Source organism: Oryx dammah, unplaced genomic scaffold, assembly GCF_014754425.2.
Source record: "Oryx dammah isolate SB20612 unplaced genomic scaffold, SCBI_Odam_1.1 HiC_scaffold_11, whole genome shotgun sequence".
Classification (NCBI taxonomy): Eukaryota; Metazoa; Chordata; class Mammalia; order Artiodactyla; family Bovidae; genus Oryx; species Oryx dammah.
In genome coordinates, this window is record NW_024070195.1 from 43826918 (window position 1) to 43850964 (window position 24047).

The 24047-nt window shown below is 43.0% G+C and overlaps 1 protein-coding gene across 1 annotated transcript; it reads right to left on the reverse strand.

Moving 5' to 3' along the window:
- Nucleotides 1-1946: 1946 nt before the first annotated feature.
- Nucleotides 1947-23376, reverse strand: KLHL31 (kelch like family member 31). Its single transcript, XM_040249172.1, has 3 exons — nucleotides 23053-23376; nucleotides 8198-9402; nucleotides 1947-6451 (listed from the first exon to the last, which is right to left on the reverse strand). Exons 2-3 carry the CDS (start codon nucleotides 9367-9369, stop codon nucleotides 5719-5721), a joined length of 1905 nt encoding a protein of 634 aa, XP_040105106.1. The 5' UTR covers nucleotides 9370-9402; nucleotides 23053-23376; the 3' UTR covers nucleotides 1947-5718.
- Nucleotides 23377-24047: the final 671 nt, after the last annotated feature.

Here is a 24047-nt window from a genome sequence, read left to right on the forward strand (position 1 = left end):
AAAATTTCTGAATGCGGAGCCTCTGATGATGACCTAAATGTGAACGCAAAGCAAAGATGGTCAGAAAGTGGGGGTAAGTTCTCCGTTCGTATCACTGGACTCTTCCCTCCTCTGGGTCCATGTTGCTGGCCAGGATGGGGAGGCAGCGGGAGAAATGTTTGTTACTATGATCAGAGGCAGGCTTCTTCCTTTTTGGCACATCATCCCTTCTGGGCTAAATGAATAACGGTAATTAACAAGGGTCTTCTTTTTGGAGACAGAGACCACTTCTGAATATCAAGGCAAAGTCCGGATGGAAGATCAGTTATGAGTCAGCCTGACTTACTTTATAAGGCTTTGCTCTGAAAGGGATAAGGAAAGAAATTGTATAGAATCTTTAGGTTAATCTGAAGGTACTGTTTCTGTCTTTTACTGAAAGGAAAAGGGCTTTCTCCTCTGCACCACTCCCTAAAGAGCAGATTTGGTCTGAATCTGGGTGGAAGGTTGGTGCCGGCATGAGGAATAATGCATTTTCCACCCAGGTTTATAAGCGGGCAAAAGGGCTGGGCAGGGTGTTCCCAGGGACCACCGGTTGGATCCCTCTCTCCCTAAAGGCCTGTCCCCTTTTGTGAAATGGACCTCCTACTGCTCTTCTCTGCACCGCTTTGAAGGGAGGAAAGCAGAGAGGAAGGTCTGAGTATCTTTTCACTGCTAGTCTTTCTACCGAGTTTGCCAAGTACACTGTGTGCGAAATGGTTATTCCTTTGACACACAAAGGCGTAATTTCATGAAATAACTTTCTGTGTATTATGATTTGGATAGATGGTTATATGAACATCAGGGGAGAAGAGTGCTAACCTGCAGAGAAACTAGGAGCTCTGTGGGGGTTCAAAGAAAATGCAAGGAAACTCTGGGGCCCTTGGCTGGGGTGCTCACGATTGGGAATGCAACCTCTGTTTCTGTTTGGGGCCCAATCCCTGGTGGCTAGGTGGTAAAAAAAAAAAAAAAAAAATCCACCTGCAATGTGGAAGACGAAGGTTCCATCCCTGGGTTGGAAAGATGCCCTGGAAGAGGGCATGGCAACCCACTCCAGTATCCTTGCCTGGGAAATCCCATGGACAGAGGAGCCTGGCAGGTTACAGTCCATGGGGCTGCAAGAGTAGGACGTGACTTAGCAACTAAACCACCACTACCTAGTCTCTGCACCTAGTCATGAGACTTGGGGAAGCTTAAGAAAAAGTTATTTCTGCCATTTAGAATTTTCTAGAAATGACTAAGATGGCCTCAACTGAGTTTTAATATTTTACTACTAGGACTTCCCTGGCAGTCCAGTGGTTAAGACTTTGCCTTCCAACATGGGGAGTATGGATTCCATACTTGGTTGGGGAGCTGAGATCCCAAGGCCAGAGCCAAAAACCAAAACAAAAAACAGAAGCAATATTGTAAAAAAAAAAAAATCAAGAAGGACTTTAAAAAATGCTCCACGTATTAAAGAAAAAAATTTTACTGCTAACTCAGATCAAAGGTTGAACACCTTGTGTTGGTTACATGTCAGTTGCTCGTTTGGATGATGAGGTGGAAGGGAAAGGCTGTGAGGCTGGTCTCGACAGCAACACAATTTAATTTCCTAAGCGGTGGTTTCACTGCAAATGATAATGAATCCGAGTCTGTTCCGGGCTGGCTGCGGTCAGGGCGGAACCAAGATGAGAAACCACAGTTAATCTATGACTTACGCATGGTCAGGACTGACAGACAGACCTGGGCTTCTGTCTGAGTTACAAAGCAAGTCATTAGCAATGCTTTATCCCTTTTTATTTTTCACTAGTGTTCAGGTTATTGGAACAGCTTTTTAAATGATTTGTTGCTTCCTTTTTTGTTGTGTTTCATTGAGGTGAGTCATCACGAAAACAAAATAAAGAAGAAAAAAAGAAACCAACACCCAACTATCACAGATAGAACACTTCAAAGCGCTTGTTGAATGCAGCTTTATTGATACTGAGGAGATTATAAACAGGATATACCTTTTAGTTTGTTGTTCCTTATACAGTACAAGAATGTTTTAAGCAAACAAAGAAATTTTTGGCCAAAATTTGCTGAATAAACACATAGATTTTTAAGGAGTATTCAAGATAAGTATTTTATTTCTGGTTCCCTGAGAGGAGCATTTAAATGATCTTTACCCTCTCAATGTGCTGAAGGGTAAATTGTTAGTTTTAGAATCTTTAGTTCTCATAATTACGATGGAGGAGTGTTTAGGAAACCAGTCTGCAGTTTTTAAAATATGAAAGCACGTACTGAAAAATAATTCCTTTGAATTATTTTTGTGCTGGAGAATATACCCATCAGTGGCTGGGCTGGGAATTCTAGATTATTCAGAGAAGACTCATTCAGAGTAGATGGCATAAACTCATTTCTTTGTAACTCTGGAAAAAAAATCAGTGAAGTGATATTCGTTTATTTTATCTAATAACTTGGATGAATTTGGAAGATATTTGGCCAGGGTAACCAGCAAAAGATGGACCTCTTAACACTTACATATTTCCAGGCAAACTCTAACTACACGCATGTTTGAAAAATACACTTATTATAATGCTGCTCTGCCTTAAGTCACAGAGCCAGTCAGTACATCCTCACATGCTTCTTACCTCAATTATACCTCCTCACTCATAACATTCCACTGCCATCTAATCCTGGTTTAGAATTATATTCATCTGCACCATCATTGACCTCCTGTTCATAACCATTCTTACAACATAGGAAGCAAAAATAAAACCCATCCAGTGCCACTGAAAGCAACTATACATCAGGGATAACAAACTGGCACCAAAAGTCTAACTAAAAATGGACAGACTACAGTCTGGTATCCTGGAAACCTTCACATCAGATCTCTGGCCCATTCCAAAAAAGAGAGCTTGAATTTTATTATTTCAGCTGCTGGGTGGCCTGCTATGTCTCTGATATATTGAACTAATGCTTTTATTTCATCAGAGGACTCTGGTATTACAAAAATAACAAGTCCTTTGCTTTCAGAAAAATAAAAAGAGGAACAGGGTTGGATCCTAAAGGCCTGGAAGTGTGATTGATTCTAAGTTTAAAACATAATGAAAATAGAGTAATTTTCCAGTTGGAAAACATGGAGAAATCATCAAGTTTTCTAGGAACACCTGCTTCAGGAGTTGGGTTAAAGAGTGTGTTTCCCTTACATGTGGAAGGTACACTTTCATGCCTTCCAACTGTCCATGCAGGATGTTCTAAGATGTCAAACTTTCACCAACCCTTCTGTTTCATGTTTCCCTACTAATTTGTTATGTCAGAAATTCTGCAGTTTCAAATTTCTATTAGTTTTTTGTTTGTTGACCTAACTGTGGGAGCAGACGAAACAACAGCAATATACCCAGGAATCTGGTTAGCACAGAAATTTGTATTCTCTGAGTCTTCAGGCAACCAATGTAGAAAATACATTAAACGGTCATCTCAAACAATCTGTCCATTCTAACCCAGGCTCTCTTCTAGAAAGTCACTACTGAATTTTTGCACATCATATTTTATCAAGCTCTGATTGATGAAAAACTTCTTGTTTCAGCATCTTTTCTCATTCTTCCACGATAAAATACTATAATTGGTTGACTGTATTTCATTCAAATCTTAGGCCCCCCACTTCACAATGTTTCTAGGATCTCGGTGGGAGACACATCCAAGAAATTATGTCTATTTGCCCACTATGGCCTGTAACCCACAATACATCACTTCTCTCTCTCAAAATTAACGATGTGCTGTAGGTTTCTCAGTTGTATGAGAATATATCACAGCAAACGAAACAATATCACAGTCACCCTCACATTGGCTTTGTAAGTTGTGGCCGAAATAATTTATTACAAATCAAAGCTAATTTTACCAGTAGTGCTGCAAGGACAAAAGTCTGTCTATACGTTGCACATCGTGACTTAGGAGCTCAGTGATATAAGCAGCTCCATACACTGGCTTCTCACACAGCTTCATTTTTCAGCCTGGGACAGTAAAGAACCAAGGAGCAGGTCTACTCCGTATTGCCCTGCATGGGGAGAGGAAAGAGCCCAATGTTTTTATATTAATAATGTCTTATTCTCAACCCATGGTGTTTTAGCCTTTACCCAAGTGTTACCATTAAACACACAGAGACTGAACTTTCTATCAGGGGCAGTGATATAAAATTGTTCCACAAAATGTACTATATGAACCACTTTTCACAGTTCGAATAAAATATTTTAAATATAAATATTGTAACTCTAGCCATAACCTATCTACACCAGGTGGGAGAGGAGGGGGTTCATGGAAACCCAGTTATACTGTCATAGATACTCATGTTTCACCATTCAGATACTTTGTCTTATTTTTTCAAAATCCATTTGCACATAACCCATAATTGATAGGCCCTTCCTCTCCAAAACAAATGATCAAAGAATAAAAGGATAAATTATAAGAAAGGAAAATATGTATCATTTACTACCATCATTCCTTTGCTCCCAAACTTGGCAAACATAATAAAAAAGTGATATGGAGTGGATATAGTTTCATTTGTAAAACTAATTTGCAACAGATGAAATTTAAAAAATATGTAATCAAATGGGCATATATTATTTTAACATTTCAATAGGAAATGAATGTGTTAGATTTTTAATTAAGAAATCAGGATTGATATGAAATGGTAAACAATAGGATTTACCAACAGGAAAATCCATTCATCCCACTTGTGCCAAATCCAGGAATTCTAAACATTTCCTTCATTCTCACTCATCTAAGAGTGAAAGAAATCAAATTATTGTTACTGGCTCCATAACCTTTGGGCTGTGTATGCTTTAAGTTAATGATTCTTAAGGACAGACTTTTATTTGATGTTTTTCTGGGGTCTTACATGAAGGTCAAGGTTGCCTTTAACCATCTTGGGGTAGTTCTTAGATTAGCAATTATATTAGTAATATCAATATTTGCAATCCCTTTAACAGGGAAGCAAAGTAAAGTGCTAATATTTCCAGGAGAAACAGAAAAATGATCTAAATTTACATTAGAAATGAAATGACTGATGTCAATTTCTTCTCCGAGAGGAAGGAATCACTCTTAAGCCGAAGGCATCAACCTGGCAGCCCCTGGGTGGAGTCCCTGTTACTTTCCAGTCGGACTCTCATCTTAAGCTTTATGATTTTTCTCCTGGGATGCCTTTCGAAATCTTTTACTCAGGCACGCATAGGAAAAGAAATTGCTTTGAAACATAGAATTAAATCTTGAGTCCTTATGGACGCAGACGGATTTCCATTTTAAAATAAAGTCTATAAAGAATATTTTTAATTTCCTAAAAAAAAAAAAAGAGGACAATCAACTTTTGTACGAGAGATCTTTTACTCACATAAGCTTCGTGTGTTACTAAACAGCGGAAGCACCATCTCCAAGGTGGGTGTAACCGCTCTAGTTTAAGAAGGATGCGGCGATGAAGCGCGCACCGCGAGTCCTGCCTGCCACCCAGTGGCCGCTGAAATCAACAGCTTCTTGTCTCTCTTGGCTCTGGCCCTGTCTTTTGCTTAAGAAAAAAAAAAAAATCGACAGAGAGGTAGATGATGCCCCAACAGCAACTGCAAACCCCCAAGACGGGTGCCTCGATGGATCTGAAAAGACTGCCCCGTAGTAAATGTTAGATATTTTCCTTTCCTCTCCCCCAGCTCACGCTTCGCCGCGCCGGCCGCTCGCTCTCCCCGCGGCTCCCCGGGCTCAGATGCTGACCGGCACCGAGGACACCGAGCTGGCGCGCGACTCCCGGGTCACGGGGTTGGGCATGGCCAGGGCGCAGCACGAAACGCCCACGGTGGCCTCGGGCAGCTCGTCGTCCTCCGTCCACTCGTTGAGCTCGGGGTTGAAGCACTGGATACATTTCTTGTACTTCCTCTCGCCCTCGTTCCAGCCGCCCAGCAGGTAGGCGCGGCCGTGCAGCACGGAGGCGCCCGCCGTGCTCACGCCCACCGGCAGCGGCGCCGCGTAGCTCCACTGGCCCGAGGCCGGGCAGAAGCTCTCCACGGTCAGCACGTCCACGCGCTCGCCGCGCGGCCCCAGCTGGCTGCCGCCCATCACGAACACGCGCTCGCCCAGCGCCACCGCGCAGTGCCAGCCGCGCGGCGTGCCCAGCGCCGGCCGCTCCTGCCACGCGTCGCGCGCCGGGTCGTAGGCGCACACGGAGCGCGAGTAGGCGCCGCCGATGTAGCCGCCGGTCACCAGCACGCGGCCCTCGGCCACCGCGCTGGCGTGGCAGCAGCGCGCCACCTCCAGGGGCGCCTTGGGCAGCCACTGGTTGGCCGAGGGCACGTAGCACTCGAGCGAGGCCAGGCTGCCCTCGGCGTTGCGGCCGCCCACTGCGTACAGGAGCCCGTTGAACACGCTCAGGCTGAAGTGCGTGCGCCTCTGGGTCATGCTGGCCAGGTGGATCCACGTGTTGAAGCGGGGGTCGTATCTGGAAGTGGCAGAGCAAGCGTGACAGCCTGGCGGGAGGTACCGGGGCGGGGGGTGGGCTGGGGGTGGGTGAGGGGGAGACCACCAGCCGGTCCGTGCCAGGAGCCCGGGGACCCAGAGCAACTCCTTCCCGGCCGGGCTGGAGGCTGCTGATCCTCTCTGATCCAGTAACAAAGTGTGGCCCTTGGGAAAGGCAGGGCAGGCGAGGGTGACTCCCGCTCCTCCCGCGTGTAAACCAGCCACAACCGCCCCGCTGAGATGACCTCCGACCCCCTTTCCTCCGTATTCAAATATCTATCCTCCGGCAGGATTTAGGGGACGCCCGCGTGGAGGGGGTGGAGCCGGAATGTGTGGAATGAGAGAAGGGAAAGGAAACGCGGCCGCAGGAAAGCTAATTCCGCGTATCCTCAGACACCAGCCCGCCCCAGCTCATCCTCACAGCTTAATCAAGGAAGGGGTTGACTAACTGGGTTTGTTTCTCCTTTTCTCACAAATCCCTTCTTGTTCACACACCTCTCCTGGCCGTTGGCACCGTAAAGCTAGTCACTAAGTCTTCTATCGTCTGTTTAGAATGAGAACAGTAGAACTCATGTCTCAGCGCATCAACAAAGCTAAACTTTGGATGCTTCTCTAATTTCTAGCACTTATTATTAATAATAGGTCCGATTTTTTTTTTAGCGTAGGTATATTCTTTTTTCAGCGTTCAACGTTACAATTATTATACCATCAGCACTGAAGTCAATACCGCAAAAGGTCAAGTACCAATAGTTGTCAGCTGGAGGAAAAGCAGCACCCATAGGAAACTAATACTTTCCTATTTCTGTAGTTCCAAGTATTGTAAACACAGAACTCTGTTTGATGTTCATTCATGCTTGTCTCATTTCACCTCCAAGTCAAGACTTAATCGTGGCTATCAAGGCTAAAAATCATTACTTATTTAATTTAAATGACACGTGCATATAATAAAATAGTAAAGAATATTTTTTATGATTTACTAGATGAAGTTTCAACTCTTGTTCATTCGTTATGTTTGGCTTTGAACCACTACCACAATAGAAGCACTGCTTTCTGAACATTTCTTGTGTATGTAGGTTTCATTTTTTATTATAAATATACAAAAATAGCATGCATGTAAATTTCACTTTCTGCAGGATTCGTTATGCTTTTGATCTCTACATGCATCAAAGATGTTGATGGTATTTAGTCTTTAAGGAAATGTTTTAAATTAATTAAAATTAATTAGTTGTCACAATTTTAATAATCTCAACCTAGTTGCCAGTTATGAATCTGACAGTCATCAGTAACAAGACAGTTATGAATCTGACAGTCATAAGTAACAATCCACTTAAAAGAAATTTTGCATCCTTTTAATCTTTCTTACTTGGCACCCAGTTTCTTTCAAAAAAGCAGGGTATCATGAAGAGCACCCTGACCAGAAATGAGAACATATGAATTCCACTTACTAGCAGTATCACTTCTCTGGGGGTCAGATTTCTCACATGTAAAATCAGAATCATCAGACTCTTCCTGGCTTGCTTCACTGGCATATTTAGAAATTTCTAGTGCAGAATATATGTGAGTGCACTCTATAAAATGTGAAGTTTTATATATGTGTGGTGTGGCGGTATTATTATTATTGATTTACTGAGCCAGTAACCAGCTAATAGACATGATTAGCTTCCTTCTATGTCAGGGCAATTCCCTCATTATATTGAACCATTTCTATTTCTAATAAAAGAGTCAGTACCTGCAGAAATTGCTGACTGCATGCTTGGCTTGATTTCTTGCATCATTCTGGTCTTCCCCACCGGCCACATAAAGAAATCCATCCATCACAGCCACACACTGATTAAAACTCTTGGCTGGCATCTCTGTGAGCTTGCTCCATCCAATTTCAGGGTCTCTATACAAGACATCTCTACTAAGGGACTTCTCTGTAAGGCCTGGACGGCCCCCCACAGTGACAAGCACACGACAACCCCCTCGGATTCTCGTGCGTCTAGACTGTAACGTGTTCTGATGATAGGGAAGGAGGTGGTAGTTCATAGCATCTACAAGAAGCTTGTGACAGTCAGCATCCTGCATCATTCTCGGTACTGACTGAACATAATTGACCAGGTCTTGTGCAGAGATGGTACCAAAGCGAATATTGCTCAAGAGATCGGCAGCGTATTTCACTCTCTTTTGGTCGAATTCTAACCATTTCATTGCAATCTGGAATGCTACTATTTCAGAAGGCAACTGTAAATCATCATCTATAAGAAGTTCATTAATTTGCTCAAAGGTAAGTTTCATAAAATGATCTGTCTCTGCAAATTCAAGGAAGTTATCCCGGATAAATTTCTGGGCGGCTGCCTTTGCGTTTCTCAGGGAGTATGTTTCGGCAATGTTAGCAATGTACATGCAATTCTCAACGCTCATCTCTTGTATCAGAAAATCACTGCACATCTTGACAAGGGTGTGGATCTGAAGATAAACAGCAGCAGAAATAATGCTTCCTATGGTGTACAGGGAGAGAGTGAGCTTTCCGGTGTAGGCGTATGCAATGACCGTGGCGAGGCCCAGCGGTGCGATGTCATTGAGATCCACCCTTTGGGTTGAGGGGTCTTTTTTTAGGATGTTGTAAAAGTACTCACTGCATGAAGCCATCACTGACTTGTGAACGTCAAAGGATTTGGTTTTGGTGCTGATGACTAAGTCACAAAGGAAGCCCTCCTGCCTCATTTTACTCAAACCTTCCAAGAGGTTGGGGCCATAAGAAGCATCTGTCAATTCAGAAGAAATGCAGCTAAGGCCGTTGCCTCCTTCCAGGAGCCCATTCAGAGCGCTGAGCTTGTTGAGGGGACTGTCTTCCACAATGATGGTCATCTCATTGACGTCAGCTTTGTTCTTCCTTACAGTCTTCTTTTTGGGGGCCATGCTGGCAAACACACTGTCACAGGCAAGAACTTGCTAGGGAAAAAAAAAAGACATGCTTTTAATTGTGCTTTGGACTTTGAAATACTACCTTTAGAAACTTTTCTCTCTTTTTTTTTTTTGTAAGATAGTAGTTTTTTAATGGCACAATGTAGATTTTCTCAAAAAAAACATTTAAAGACATTGAACTAGATCCACATCTTATTGACAGTTGACTTAAGCATCAATCATTGCAGACAATGCTAGAAAGATGAATGTTATCAAATGAGACCTCTCAGTAGCTATATGGACAAATTTTATACAGCAGAAATGACCAAATATTCTCTGATCTAGCTGTCCAATAATTATGGAATAAGTTAAACGTCATTTCAAGGACGGAGTTCGCACTCAGGAAGAAGTAAATTATAACTGTGCTTAGTCGCTCAGTCATGTCTGACTCTGTGATCCTATGGACTGTGGCCCGCCAGGCTCCTTTGTTCATGGGGATTCTCCAGGCAAGAATCCTGGAGTGGGTTGCCATGGCCTCCTCCAGAGGATCTTCCCAACCCAGGGGGCCACCAGGGAAGCCCAAATTATAACTACTCTGAAGTTTTTCTCAATGAAATACTATAATACTAAAACTCAGGAATTCATGTTAAATGTAGATGTCTGAATGTATATTAGAATACACATGGGTAATAATCAGTGGATAAGAACTTCTAATGATGTTCAAGTACTTCCTGCTCTGCATACTCACTAAAATAATTTCCAGTTGAATTAAATATCTAAAGGGTGCATATACACACACAAACTTACAAGAACTAGAACCAAGTAGTTAAAAAAAAATCTTAGCATCAGAAAGATGCTTAAGCATAACATAAAATTCAGAAGCATACAGGGAAAGACTGAACTCCGAATATTTAAAAAAGTGAAAACTTATATCTATAAAACAACATCAACTATTTAAAAGACAAGCAACAGACTGTCAAAACAAATATTTGTAACATTTTTGACAGATAAAAGGTTCAGTTCAGTTCAGTTCAGTCATTCAGTCAGGTCTGACTCTTTGCCCCATGAATCGCAGCACTCCAGGCCTTCCTGTCCATCACCAACTCCCAGAGTTCACTCAAACTCACGTCCATTGAGGCAGTGATGCCATCCAGCTATCTCATCCTCTGTTGTCCCCTTCTCCTCCTGCCCCCAATCCCTCGCAGCATCAGAGTCTTTTCCAATGAGTCAACTCTTCGCATGAGGTGGCCAAAGTACTGGAGCTTCAGCTTTAGCATCAGTCCTTCCAAAGAAATCCCAGGGTTGATCTCCTTTAGAACGGACTGGTTGGATCTCCTTGCAGTCCAAGGGACTCTCAAGAGTCTTCTCCAACACCACAGTTCAAAAGCATCAATTCTTCAGCTCTCAACTTTCTTCACAGTCCAACTCTCACATCCATACATGACCACAGGAAAAACCATAGCCTTGACTAGACGGACCTTTGTTGGCAAAGTAATGTCTCTGCTTTTCAATATGCTGTCTAGGTTGGTCATAACTTTTCTTCCAAGGAGTAAGCGTCTTTTAATTTCATGGCTGCAGTCACCATCTGCAGTGATTTTGGAGCCCAAAAAATAAAGTCTGACACTGTTTCCACTGTTTCCCCATCTATTTCCCATGAAGTGATGGGACCAGACGCCATAATGGACCCATAACTTTTCTTCCAAGGAGTAAGCGTCTTTTAATTTCATGGCTGCAGTCACCATCTGCAGTGATTTTGGAGCCCCCCAAAATAAAGTCTGACACTGTTTCCATTGTTTCCCCATCTATTTCCCATGAAATGATGGGACCAGATGCCATGATCTTCGTTTTCTGAATGTTGAGCTTTAAGCCAACTTTTTCACTCTCCTCTTTCACTTTCATCAAGAGGCTTTTGAGTTCCTCTTCACTTTCTGCCATAAGGGTGATGTCATCTGCATATCTGAGGTTATTGATATTTCTGCCGGCAATCTTGATTCCAGCTTGTGCTTCTTCCAGCCCAGCATTTCTCATGATGTACTCTGCATAGAAGTTTAAATAAGCAGGGTGACAATATACAGCCTTGACGTACTCCTTTTCCTATTTGGAACCAGTCTGTTGTTCCATGTCCAGTTCTAACTGTTGCTTCCTGACCTGCATATAGGTTTCTCAAGAGGCAGGTCAGGTGCTCTGGTATTCCCATCTCTTTGAGAATTTTCCACAGTTTATTGTGATCCACACAGTCAGAGGCTTTGGCATAGTCAATAAAGCAGAAATAGATGTTTTTTTTTATGGAATTCTCTTGCTTTTTCGATGATCCAGCGGATGTTGGCAATTTGATCTCTGGTTCCTCTGCCTTTTCTAAAACCAGCTTGAACATCTGGAAGTTCATGGTACACGTATTGCTGAAGCCTGGCTTGGAGAATTTTGAGCATTACTTTACTAGCATGAGAGATGAGTGCAATTGTGTGGTAGTTTGAACATTCTTTGGCATTGCCTTTCTTTGGGATTGGAATGGAAACTGACTTTTCCAGTCCTGTGGCCACTGCTGAGTTTTCCAAATTTGCTGGCATATTGAGTGCAGCACTTTCACAGCATCATCTTTCAGGATTTGAAATAGCTCCACTGGAATTCCATCACCTCCACTAGCTTTGTTTGTAAGTGATGCTTTCTAAGGCCCACTTGACTTCACATTCCAAGATGTCTGGCTCTAGGTGAGTGATCATACCATCGTGATTATCTTGGTCATGAAGATCTTTTTTGTACAGTTCTTCTGTGTATTCTTGCCACCTCTTCTTAATATCTTCTGCTTCTGTTAGGTCCATACCATTTCTGTCCTTTATCAAGCCCATCTTTCCACAAAATGTTCCCTTGGTATCTCTAATTTTCTTGAAGAGATCTCTAGTCTTTCCCATTCTGTTCTTTTCCTCTATTTCTTTGCATTGATCGCTGAGGAAGGCTTTCTTATCTCTTCTTGCTATTCTTTGGAACTCTGCATTCAGATGCTTGTATCTTTCCTGTTCTCCTTTGCTTTTCACTTCTCTTCTTTTCACAGCTATTTGTAAGGCCTCCCCAGACAGCCATTTTGCTTTTTTGCATTTCTTTTCCATGGGGATGGTCTTGATCCCTGTCTCCTGTACAATGTCACGAACCTCAGTCCATAGTTCATCAGATAAAAGGTTAAAGTTAATACGGTGTCTATTTTTATTTATTTATATTTTTTGGCCACACCTCACAACTTGTAGGATCTTAGTTCCCTGATCAAACCTAGGCCCCAGCAGTGAAAGCACCAAGTCTTAACCACTTGGCCATCAGGGAATCCCCTAACATGGTATTTAAAGAGCTCCTACAATTAAGAAGTAAAAGGTTAACAAAGGAATCTTTGTAATAGAAAGTGGTTGCTAAGGACCATCAATAAAAATGTTATATAAACAACAACAAAAAAAGAAGTAAAAGGTAACCCAACTAGAAAATGGATGAAGACTATGACTAGGTAACTAGGTTGTTCACAGAAAATAAAATACAGAGTTAATATTTTTTTTAAAAAGCTAAACTAACAATAATCAGGGAACTGTCAACTGAAATCCAGAGTGCCTTTTTATTTTTTGTGGTCAAATTTTGCTTATCAAATGGTTAAAATATCTTAAAATACGAAGAATATCAGATGTTGGTGTGGTACTTTCCATACGTTGTTGGTAGGAAGATAATTTATATAGATTTTTGAATAATAATTTAGCAGACTATGAGAAACAAAAAAAAATATGCTTTGACACTAAAGTTCTAAATCGACTAATATGTCTCTTAGAAATATATTTATATGGATGCTGATGTACAAAGGACAGTAACTGTTTCATATTATCAATATCATAAATATTTGAACCAACTTCTAAACCTATAGGGAGTGTGAGTTTAGCTGTATATTTAGAGCTGTGAACAGCCCTAATATTAAATGTAGACTTGAAATATATTAAATTTACCAAATAAATACATAGCTCTTAAAGTATCACAGATTAAATTATTTTAGCCCTTCTCAAAATATTGGGCACAGCCATCAGAACATGCTAAACCTGGCTTTTTAAATGGATTTTATCTACAGCCATGGTGGCATCCACTTTCTTGTGAAATTAATGGCATTTAAAATTTTTTATTGAAGTATAATTAATTTACAATGTCATGTTGGTTTCAGGTATACAGCACAGTGGTTCAGAATGTATCTATTCTTTTTCCAATTCTTTCCCCTTATAGGTTTTTACAAAATACTGAGTATAGTGCTCTGAGTTATGCAGTAGGTCCTTTTCGGTTACCTATTTCACATATAGGAGTGTGTGTGTTGGAGAAGGCACTGGCACCCCACTCCAGTACTCTTGGCTGGAAAATCCCATGGATGGAGGAGCCTGGTGGGCTGCAGTCCATGGGGTTGCGAAGAGTCGGACATGACTGAGTGACTTCACTTTCACGCATTGGAGAAGGAAATGGCAACCCATTCCAGTGTTCTTGCCTGGAGAATCTCAGGGATGCGGGAGCCTGGTGGGCTGCTGTCTATGGGGTCACACAGAGTCGGACACGACTGAAGCGACTTAGCAGCAGCAGCGTGTGTGTGCTGCTCCTAACTTATCCAGACTTAGCCAGACTTCTAACTTTTCCCTTCCCTACCCCACCCTATGTCTCCTTTTGGTAATGGTAGTTTGTTTTCTGTCTGTGGGTCTATTTGTGTTTTATAAATTAGTTCATTTGCATTTTTTTAGATTCTACATATAAGCGGTATCATATGATATTAGTTTTTTTCTTACTTAGTATCATACTCTGTAGGTCCATCCATTTTTTTTTCATTTTTAAAATATCGAAATCATGTGGATGGACCTAGAGAGTATTATACAGAGTGATGTAAGTCAGAAAGAGAAAAACGTTGTATATTAATGCATATATGTGGAATCTAGAAAAATGGTATTGATGATCTTATTTGCAAAGCAGAGATAGAGACACAGATGTAGAGAAGAAATACATGGACACCAAGGGGAAAAGGGCTGCTTGGGAGGGATTGGGAGATTGGAATTGACACATATATACCATTGATACTATATATAAAATAGATAACCAATGAGAACATAGTGTATAGCACAGGGAACTCTACTGAAAGCGCTGTGGTGACTGGATGGGAAGAAAGTCTCAAAGGGATATATGTATGTGTATGGCTGGCTCACTTTGCTGTACGGTAGAAACTGACCCAACATTGTAAAGCAACTATAATTCCGATAAAATTAATTTAAAAAGAAGAAAATCATGTTTCTCACCAAAAATAATAAAATCAGTATGTGTAATTCAACAGTTAGCAGTTTGTTGTGTATCATTGCAGATTGTATATGGTTAGGCATATAGATATCCACAGATCTTTCACAGCTTTCTTCCCTGTGGCTCCGTGGTAAAGAATCCACGGGCCAGTGCAAGAAATGCAAGAGATGTGGGCTCGATCTCTGGGTCAGAAAGATCCACTGGAGGAGAAAACGGCAACCCACTCCAGTGGTCTTGCATGGGAAATTTCAGGGACGGAGGAGCCTGGCAGGCTACAGTCCCTGGGGTTGCAAACAGTTGGATACGGCTGAGCAACTAAACAACAATTTCCTTGATATAAATACACTTGTGGTTGGTTTTAAGCTGTCAGCAACCAGTTTGCTAAATTCCTGAAAATATAAATTGGTTCTTATAAGCTCCAGCATACCACTGTGCAACAACTTATCTCACCTCTGTGCAACTCTGTGGACTGTGGCCTGCCAGGCTCCTCTGTCCATGGGATTCTCCAGGCAAGAATCCTGGAGTGGGTGGCCCTGCCCTCATTAGGGGATCTCCCTGACCCAGGGAGTCAAACCCGAGTCTCTTATGTCTCCTGCGTTGGCAGGCAGGTTCTTGACCACCAGTACCACCCGGGGAAGCCCCAAACAAGTTTGTGCTATATTATTCAGCAATATGCTTTCTTCACTTGGATGTACTCACGTACATCTTTCCATAACAGCACATACATAAATTTATCTCATTCTCCCTAATAGCTGCAGAGACATCCACAGCAAGGATATATAAAATTTGTTCAGTTATTCTCGTGTTGATGGGCATTTAGGTGTTTAGGTATTTTATCATTTTTGAAGGGTGGCGTGTGTGTGTGTGTGTATTTTAAGTCTCACTGAGGGGTGACGCTTAGCTTTGAGGCCCCCTTGAATGTTTTCAATTTAATTACTACTGGAATAGATGTTTTAAGAACTCTATAACCTTTCTATTGTGTTTGTTCTTGTGTTCTCGTTCTTTTCCATGTGGAAGGAGAAAAGCAAGTAGGGAAGAAACAGGACGTCTGTCTCTTTGCCAGGCCTTTTGTCTTCCTCATTAAGCTCTAATCGTCATGTTCACCTTTGTATTTGTTTGCAAGACTGGAACACGTTTGTCCTTCCTCATTCTTCCTTGTGAGCAAAGCCACACGCATCCTTACCTGTGAAATAGATTTTCAGCCCACCATCGTTTTAGTCTTCAAATGCGTTTGACTTATGTGGTGAGTGACCCTTTATTGGATTTTTCTGGGGAAATTTTTAAAAATTTTGTCTCAGCAAGCAGGTATCAGGGTGTGGGTGGCACTGTGCTGGGAGTGAGGGAGCAATACAGTACGCAATTCATGTTAAATAGACAAACAAAGGCAAGTACGAAATGCCGGCAAGAGAGTCAGGAAGCGCAGCAGAGTACCTACAAAAATTACAAACAGCAGTTCCTACCAGCGGGAGCACACATGTGTCTTTGCGAGAAGCCCTGTCTGTTTTTCCTGGAGGAATCCCTACGGGCAGTTTTTCACTTGTGTAGATGCAGGGCTTATAACTACTCAGCAGTCTTTGTTTTGGAGGACATCAGGGAAATCAAATAATACGCTTCTAAATAATCCAGGAGCTTCCCTGGTGGCTCAGAGGTTAGAGCGTCTGCCTCCAGTGCGGGAGACCCGGGTTCAATCCCTAGGTCGGGAAGATTAATCCCTGGGTCAGGAAGATCCCCTGGAGAAGGAAATGGTAACCCACTCCGGTATTCTTACCTGGAGAATCCCATAGACTGAGAAGCCTGGTAGGCTACAGTCGACAGGGTCGCAAAGAGTCGGACACGACTGAGTGACTTCACTTCAAATAATCCATGAGTCAAAGAAGAAATCACAAGGGAGATTGGATCGTATTTCAAACTGAATGATAATGAAAATATGATGTAAATACCAGCTTGCCTACTTATCTGAGGTGTGACTTTTCATAGATTACTAACCTCTCAGAGTCTGCACAGACTTACCTCTAAAGGAAAGATAACAATGGTGCTTGCCTGTAGAGTGGTCCATGAAAGATTAGTGAGGAAGCATCTATACAGTATTTAATAGGGTATCTTGCAAAAAGTCAATGTTCAAAAAATTTCAATTGTTGTCATTAAAACAAACAGCCCCTGTTATTTGTGTTTAGAGGAATAAAGGAAGTAACCTGTTTAAGCTTTGAGGGGAAGCCCATCAGAGAAAGCAGCCGCACTATGGAGAGGTAATCAGGGGATGAGGAGAAGATTTCTGGAACAGTAGACATTTCTAAAGGATCTCTGAAAATGCCAGAGAGAGAACTGGAATTCATGCAATGACATAGGCTGAAGAACAGGTTATTTTTATGTTGCTATGCATAAGGGTAACCCTGGAAGTTTAGGAAACTTGGGACACAGATTATGTAAACAAAAGAACTGATATATGGGTAACTTCCCTGGTGGTCCCTTGGTTAAGACTATCCACTTCTGTTGCAGGGGGCACTGCTTCCATCCCTGGTTGGTGAACTAAGATCTCATATACTGCATACTGTGGCCAAAAAAACAAAAAACAAAAAACAAGCAAACCAAAAAACAAGCAAAACCAAAAACCCCAAAACAAACAAACAAAAACACAGATTATATGGAACAAGCTGAATCTATGAGCCTGGACTTTAGAATTCAGATGAAAGGAATTGTTTTGTTGTGGTGGAGTTAGGATGGGAAAGTTTGCAAATAACAAGAATCTTGCTGGTTCTAGTACTGAAAGCTTTTTAAGAGAAGTAGGTATGGGGCTGGGTGGGGGGGAACAAGGGCTTTAAAGCAGAGGAAGTGCCCCTGTGGAAGCAGAGAGGGATGTGCAGACCAAGAAGGCTGGAGTGATGGAGACAGGTGGGCAGGTAACACCAGACCAACACAGAAAGGATGCTGGGCGCCAGGAAGGGCTTGAACCTGAGAAGCTGGTACATGACTGGAAAGGATACAGAGACCTCCAGGAAGGAGAGGACACATCGAGGCCCTAGTGCACTCCGTCACGTTTCCGCCATGGCTTCCTGTTCTTGCTTCCTGTTGCCACCTTCTCTTTCCTCCATAGTCTGGCCTTCCCACTTCCTGCTGCCCTTGGCGTTCCCTTGGAGACCTCTCAACCCTCTATCTGAATCTTCTTGCCTTTGTCCCATTTCCCCAGACCCCTACTGGGTGAGACATCAGCTGGTCTGATAGATGATCCAGGATATGCATGGTTTCTCCCAGATATGCGTGGTTTTTGTTTTGTTTTTATCAGTTTCCTCCTATGACTCACATACAAATTTCTAACAGAGTTGCCACCATGGAACATCTATTTTTAAAAGTATTATTATGATATATTAATATTCAAATAATATTTTAACATCATTAATTTATTTAATCTTAATGTTCTTAATTAATATATTTTAAATATGTATATATATCTTAAATAAGAGAGGGTTTTTAGAGCCCTCAAAAGCATTTTGAAAAGGCTTCTTTAGCTCTTAGGTGCAGGGGACCATTTAAGAGTTTTGAAATCAGAGCCTGCAGACCCATTCCTGGTGGCTGTATTTCCCCAGATATGCTCATATGTCCAGCCTTTCTTTATGAGAGCTGCCGTTGCATTCTATTCTCTAGGTCTGCACCTCCCAGCACCTGCCCAGGTATATCGGCTGGGGCTGTGTTCCTTCAGCAACACTACAGACGCCTCTGAGGAGCCTGGGGCCCAGGCTCCCTCCTTGGAAGCTGGGCCAGGTCCTGATGACGTCCTCTCGGCTGCAGAGATGGTCACCGCCTCCCACACCCTGGGCAACGCTTTTCCTCTGGCATCTCCCAGGGAGACAGGGCCTTGGGCACAGTCCTTCTCAGTTTAGGGTAAGAATGGTAGGGTGGCTGCTGGGTGCTCCCGGCCCTGCTGCAGGTTCGACCAGCTCACTCCTGATGGGGGAGCAAGACCCAGAGGCTCTGTTCTCCGCAGCCACCGTGGGAAGCCTTGGAAGACCCTCCGGGCCCCTCACACCGAGGCCTTTCTGACATGACACGCTAGGGACAAACACATACATACTCTCACCATGCCACGTGACTAGCACACCCAGCATTGTTCTACACCAATCACACTTAAATGAAAAGCAAAGGCAGCCTTAAAGGACAGAAGTTATAAGCAGGCAGCCTGGGTCATGAATGGAAGGAAAGGGGAACAGTTTAATTCACTGCTATTCACTCATCTGGTGGTGGTGCTGCGTTGCTAGGCTGATGGTGTGGGCTTAGGGAGCGAGATTAGAAAAAAATAGAATATCCACAGACATGTACTACTCAGCCCCAAGGTTATATGTGAACATGTAGTCAAAACAATGCACCAGAACCCTCCCTGGATTTTTCAGTTATTATGTGTGAAAGAGTTAGTTGCTCAGGAGTGTCTACTCTTTGCGACCCCATGGACTGGAGCCCACCAGGCCCCTCTGTCCATGGAATTCTCCAGTCAAGAATACTGGAGTGGGTAGCCATTTCCTTCTCCAGATCTTCCCAATCCAGGGATCAAACCCACTCTACTGCATTGGCAGGCAGATTCTTTACCATCTGAGCCACCAGGGAAGCTAATATATATGTGTGTGTGTATGAGTTTTTACAATTATACAAATGTTCATTATGCATCCCTGAGTCATATTGTAAATGATCACAAATAATGGCCATAGATGATACCAAAATGTGGCTGCAAGGGAGAGGCAGAGGTTACGCCAGTGAGTTAGTTGCCTGTACACGTCCTTATATGATCCAGACTATAACCCAGGTGTTGAGTAACAGTTTGGAAAGCCTTCCATTCTTATTATATCAACTCAAAGTTGGATGAGCATTCTACCTGTTGTTTTCAAGGCGTTTTTCTTTGACGAATGAGTGCTTTGTGGCCGGTGGCTCAGGGAACCCCCCAGCTTGGTAGCTGTCACCATGGGTCCCACACCCCCGGAGTGGGGCACGCTCTGACTGAGGTCACAGTCTGCATGGGGTCTGCATGGTCGGCCTAGCTGAGCAGCCTGCAGCTGGGACACTTTCAAGACTATTTCTCTGTTTTTCTCTGAAGCACAAAGGGCTGGATTCTCCCTTCCCACTGTGGGGTTCTAATGAGTCATCCCCTTGGGATGGAAGAACTTTTCCAGCACCCTGGGACCATGAGTGGCCCTGCCATAGCAGGACACACTAGACAGAGCAGGTCCAGCCCCGGCAGCTGAGGTTGTGTAATGGGATGAGCAGCTATTTGGAGGCACTGCCAGTCCCCTTTTGTCCCTTCCCTTTTTGAGTATAAGAGGTGCAGGGTGCAGAAGGCTGCAGAAGGCTCCCAACCAAGCCATGCCTTCATTCTGTGGAGGGAACCCGGAGAATTCTTCTCTGATCTTGAACCCCACAGCCTCCTTCCCCCTCTGCTACATCCACTGTCTCCCAGAGCAACCTCCCAGGTGCCCTAGAAGAGCTGCCCATTAGAAAGTGGGCAAAAGGCAACATAAGGCCACACTCTCCTCCCACTGCCCACGCCCTGCTCTCACACTTGTCATTTCTATGACAAGAGGATCATGTATTCAACATGCGATCAATGGGTGGGCAGGTACATGAGCTGTCAAATTTGCTGTGATCTTTTGTCTTTGAAAATTTTAAGTATATGAATAATTAACTCCTAAATATAAATCATCAGGCATGAATCTAGACTCTGTATGCAATGGAAACCATTACCTTTATTTCTACCTAAAATATTGATAATATTTATAGAACTAGCAAACGTTGAGGACTACTGTGTTCTATGCCTAGGTAAATACATGATTTTATTTTTATAAATTTAAGCATCATGAAAATTCCCAAAAGGCAGGTGATATTATGTTCACTTTACAAATGAAGAAATTAATATTCTGAGAGAATTTAAAAAACATATCCAAGTTCACATACTGGGTACATAATGTGTAGTGGAGCAAAGATCCAAATCCAGATTGAATCCTGACCCCCTATATTACCCTTACATCCAGAGCAGCTTGTAATCTTTCATAGATTAAAAGGTTAGCTCCTTCCAGCATGAGCAGATAGAGACTGAATGAGGTGGAACTCAAGTTTATAATTTCAAAAGGTGGATATGGAGAACATGAAATGGTTCTTTTTGGCTCCAAACTGAAGCCCAGAAGCTGCCCTTCTCAATGTGAGACAGATTTGTTTAGACAGAGCCTGTGAGTTTCTTTATCTTATTAGGGGTAGTAAAGCTATGAAACTCTAGTAGTTTGGGTAAGCCAAAAGAGAAAGTAGGTTCAAGGAGATCTTGCATGAATTTGTTGACCAGAGAATCAGACACTTCTTTTAAGTGTTAGGTTGAATATGAAGTTATCAACTTTTGCTTAAAGACAAATATTGCCAATTTCTTATGGATCAACTTAGCTAGAGGCCTATCTATAAAGTGTACAGACTCTATACCTAAAGCTACCTTCTGTTAAACCTGCATACATGATGTAAGGACTCTGTGCTAAGATTTTTGGTCTTGATTTTGTTGAAAATTTTAGTAAAATAGCTCTTTCTTGTTTCTAGTCTTTGGTGTGTGTATGTTAAGGTTGTGAGAAGCAAGGCTGGAAATCTGGTTTGTAAGACTAATGATCTGGTCATCACAGAACTGAGAATTGGGTTTTGGTGTTAATATTGCTGTAACCAGCTGAATGATCTGTGGCAAAACAATCAATTTTTTAAGATTTCAGTTTAATCATCTGTCAAATGAGGAGGTATATACCTTTCAGTTCTAAAATTTTACAGAGATTAAGAATAAATAGCTGGCTTTTGCTGTTAGAATTGTCAAAGTCTGGTCTGTATCACTTCTTCTCCCTGATCCCCCCTTCAGTATGGCCTTTTAGACCGGTAGTATCAACTCATGATTAACTATGGATAAACCAACAGAGATGGGGAATTCTTTATCCCGGAATCATGCATTTGGGTCTGAGTTGCCAACTTTAGCAAATAAAAATAGAAGATTTCTAGATAAATTTGAATTTCAGAAAAACCACTAATCATCTTTTAGAATTTAAGTATATCCCATGCTATATTTGGGACAAACTTATACTAAAAACTGGTTTGTATCTGAAATTCAAGGTACCTGGCTGTCCTGAATTATATCAGGCAACTCTTTTCTGGACTGGGTTTCAGGAGTCCAGGAATTGCATGAAAATTTCTGGAATATTATGAAAACATATTCTGCATGTGTGTTCATGTGTATTTTTCTCTAAGTGGGCCCAGAGCTTTCATAGGTTCAGAAAAAGGTCCATAACCCCAAATATTGGATTGACCAAAAAGTTCGTTCAGGTTTTTCCATAACATCTTTTTGGCCAATCCAATAGATCCGGAACCACTGGACCCAAGTGAGGCTGCAAGAAATGCTAATGTAATTCTACCCTCTTTTACGAGGGGCAAGCCCACGTGACGGGATCACACTAGTCCCTCATGGCCTGAAACAGATTTCAGATGAAACCTCCTAGAAGCGATTGCAGAGTGGAAGCCTCACTTCATAAGTAAGAGCGTGTTCTTTCCTTCCGCCCGCCACCCCGCCTCCTGGGAGGCCTCTGCCCGCTGCAGCCTGGGCAGCCTTGTGGGCCCAAGTGTCACCGTCACTCTCCTGCCAGGCCGAGCTGGGATCCCAGAGGGCCTTCTCGCCAAGGGGGCGGCAGCTGCGCCTGCCCAGCCCCAGCACATTCCAGCCACCGCGTGTGTCCGCCCGGCAGCTTGACTCCGGGAATAGAAACAGCCGGCCTCTGCCTCTTGCCATTTTAAGCCAAGCCCAGCGTTAGGGGGGTTTTCCATGTTACTGTTCCACTTCCAAAATGATTTCTAGCATAAAACACATCAGTATTGCCACAGGTGCACTCTTGGAACAAAAACTTGTTTTAAAGTTAAATTAAAAGGTGTTCTTTTTTTGCAGGAGACATTTTGTCAATAGGCTCTCTTTCTGGGAATTCAAAGAGCTGTCTGATTTGTTGGTACTGATTTCAACACAACGGATTATATTTTATCTAAACTTATCAGATACTAAATTTTCCTGATGTTCCTGATAAAAATGAAGATGAACTTCTAAACTTTATGAACAAAACCTCAGATGTTTATTTCCCCCTCCCCCCTAACACAGAAAAAGAAAAACCTACATTAGCATTAGAAACTTAAAATGAGTGTTAGTAATTATCAGTCACTTTGCTTTTACGCCTTTCTATGACTATACTTCCTCCTCATCTATCATATTCCTTAGATTTCAAGAAAATGTTTTCTGGCTCACAGCTTCAGGACCGGAGGACGTCACGGAGGGGAAACCGTTGTCTATAAAATCACTACCACCGCGAACACAGAGACACCCCCCTTCCACCCTCCGTCATTCACCCCCCAGATTTGGAGACTGGGGCCCCAGCTTCTTACCCTCCTGGGTGAGGTGCTTCCCCGACTTGCGATGCTGAAGTTTCAGCTGCAAACTCCTTTTGAGAAGCAATCTGCGGAGAGAGGGCGGAGGAAGACCCGGTGCGGAGCCAGCAGCAGCCACCTGACGCGTCCAGCGGCAGCAGTGCTGAGAGTGACCCTTCACCGCCCCGCGGCCGGGACGAGCCTTTGCTCTGCCCTCAGCTCCCTCTCTGGCGTCGATTTCAGGCCACCCCGGGGCAGAGGGCGGAGCCTCTGGTTGGTGAAGAGGGTTTGGGTTTCTTGATCTCCCCACTTATTGAAAAACAAAACATAGTCAAGCCCCCATAACCTGAGAGTGAGGAGAGAAAATTAATCAGGTGGATATTTAATTGTCGGAAGCAGATTAGAGTGTGTGTGGACTTGGTCAGAGAAAGGGAAGGTCGGGCATAAAATGAGCTTCTGGAAAGGTAAATAGCCTGGTCAGCTCAGGTCCTTTGAGAAGACTGGGCTTATAAATAGACTGTTCTTTAGAAGAGGAGCTTCTGGTAGCTCGCACATGGCGCTGTCTTCATTGGAGTCACAGTCCACGGGGTGAGGTTCACAGCCTCGACTCCCTGGTGGTCCCCAGGGAAGCCAGAGCTTGGGGAAATACTTTGGCAGTGTTTCCTGTCGGGGGAGAAATAGAGAGGGTCATAACTGACCACAAGCCTTAAATAGGCGCCGGGAGTGTGAAATAGCTGCTAAAAAAGTTACCCTGATAGTAGGCTGCAATAATAGAAAAATAGATCATGGAAAATAAATGTTCTAATTATTCTTGATTAGTCAGATCGTGAGTTCAGCATTGCTTTGCTGCTGTGGCTCGCTCAGAAGTTCTTCTGTATCCCGAAGGAGGAGGCTGGAAGGAAGCTGTGCATGTTGGGACCATCTGCAGAAAAGAAGAACCAAGAGAGGACTCAGGAGGAGTGGGAATCCTGGGTGCAAGTGTCCTGGGTGCTGTTGGGCAGCAAGGGGCCTTA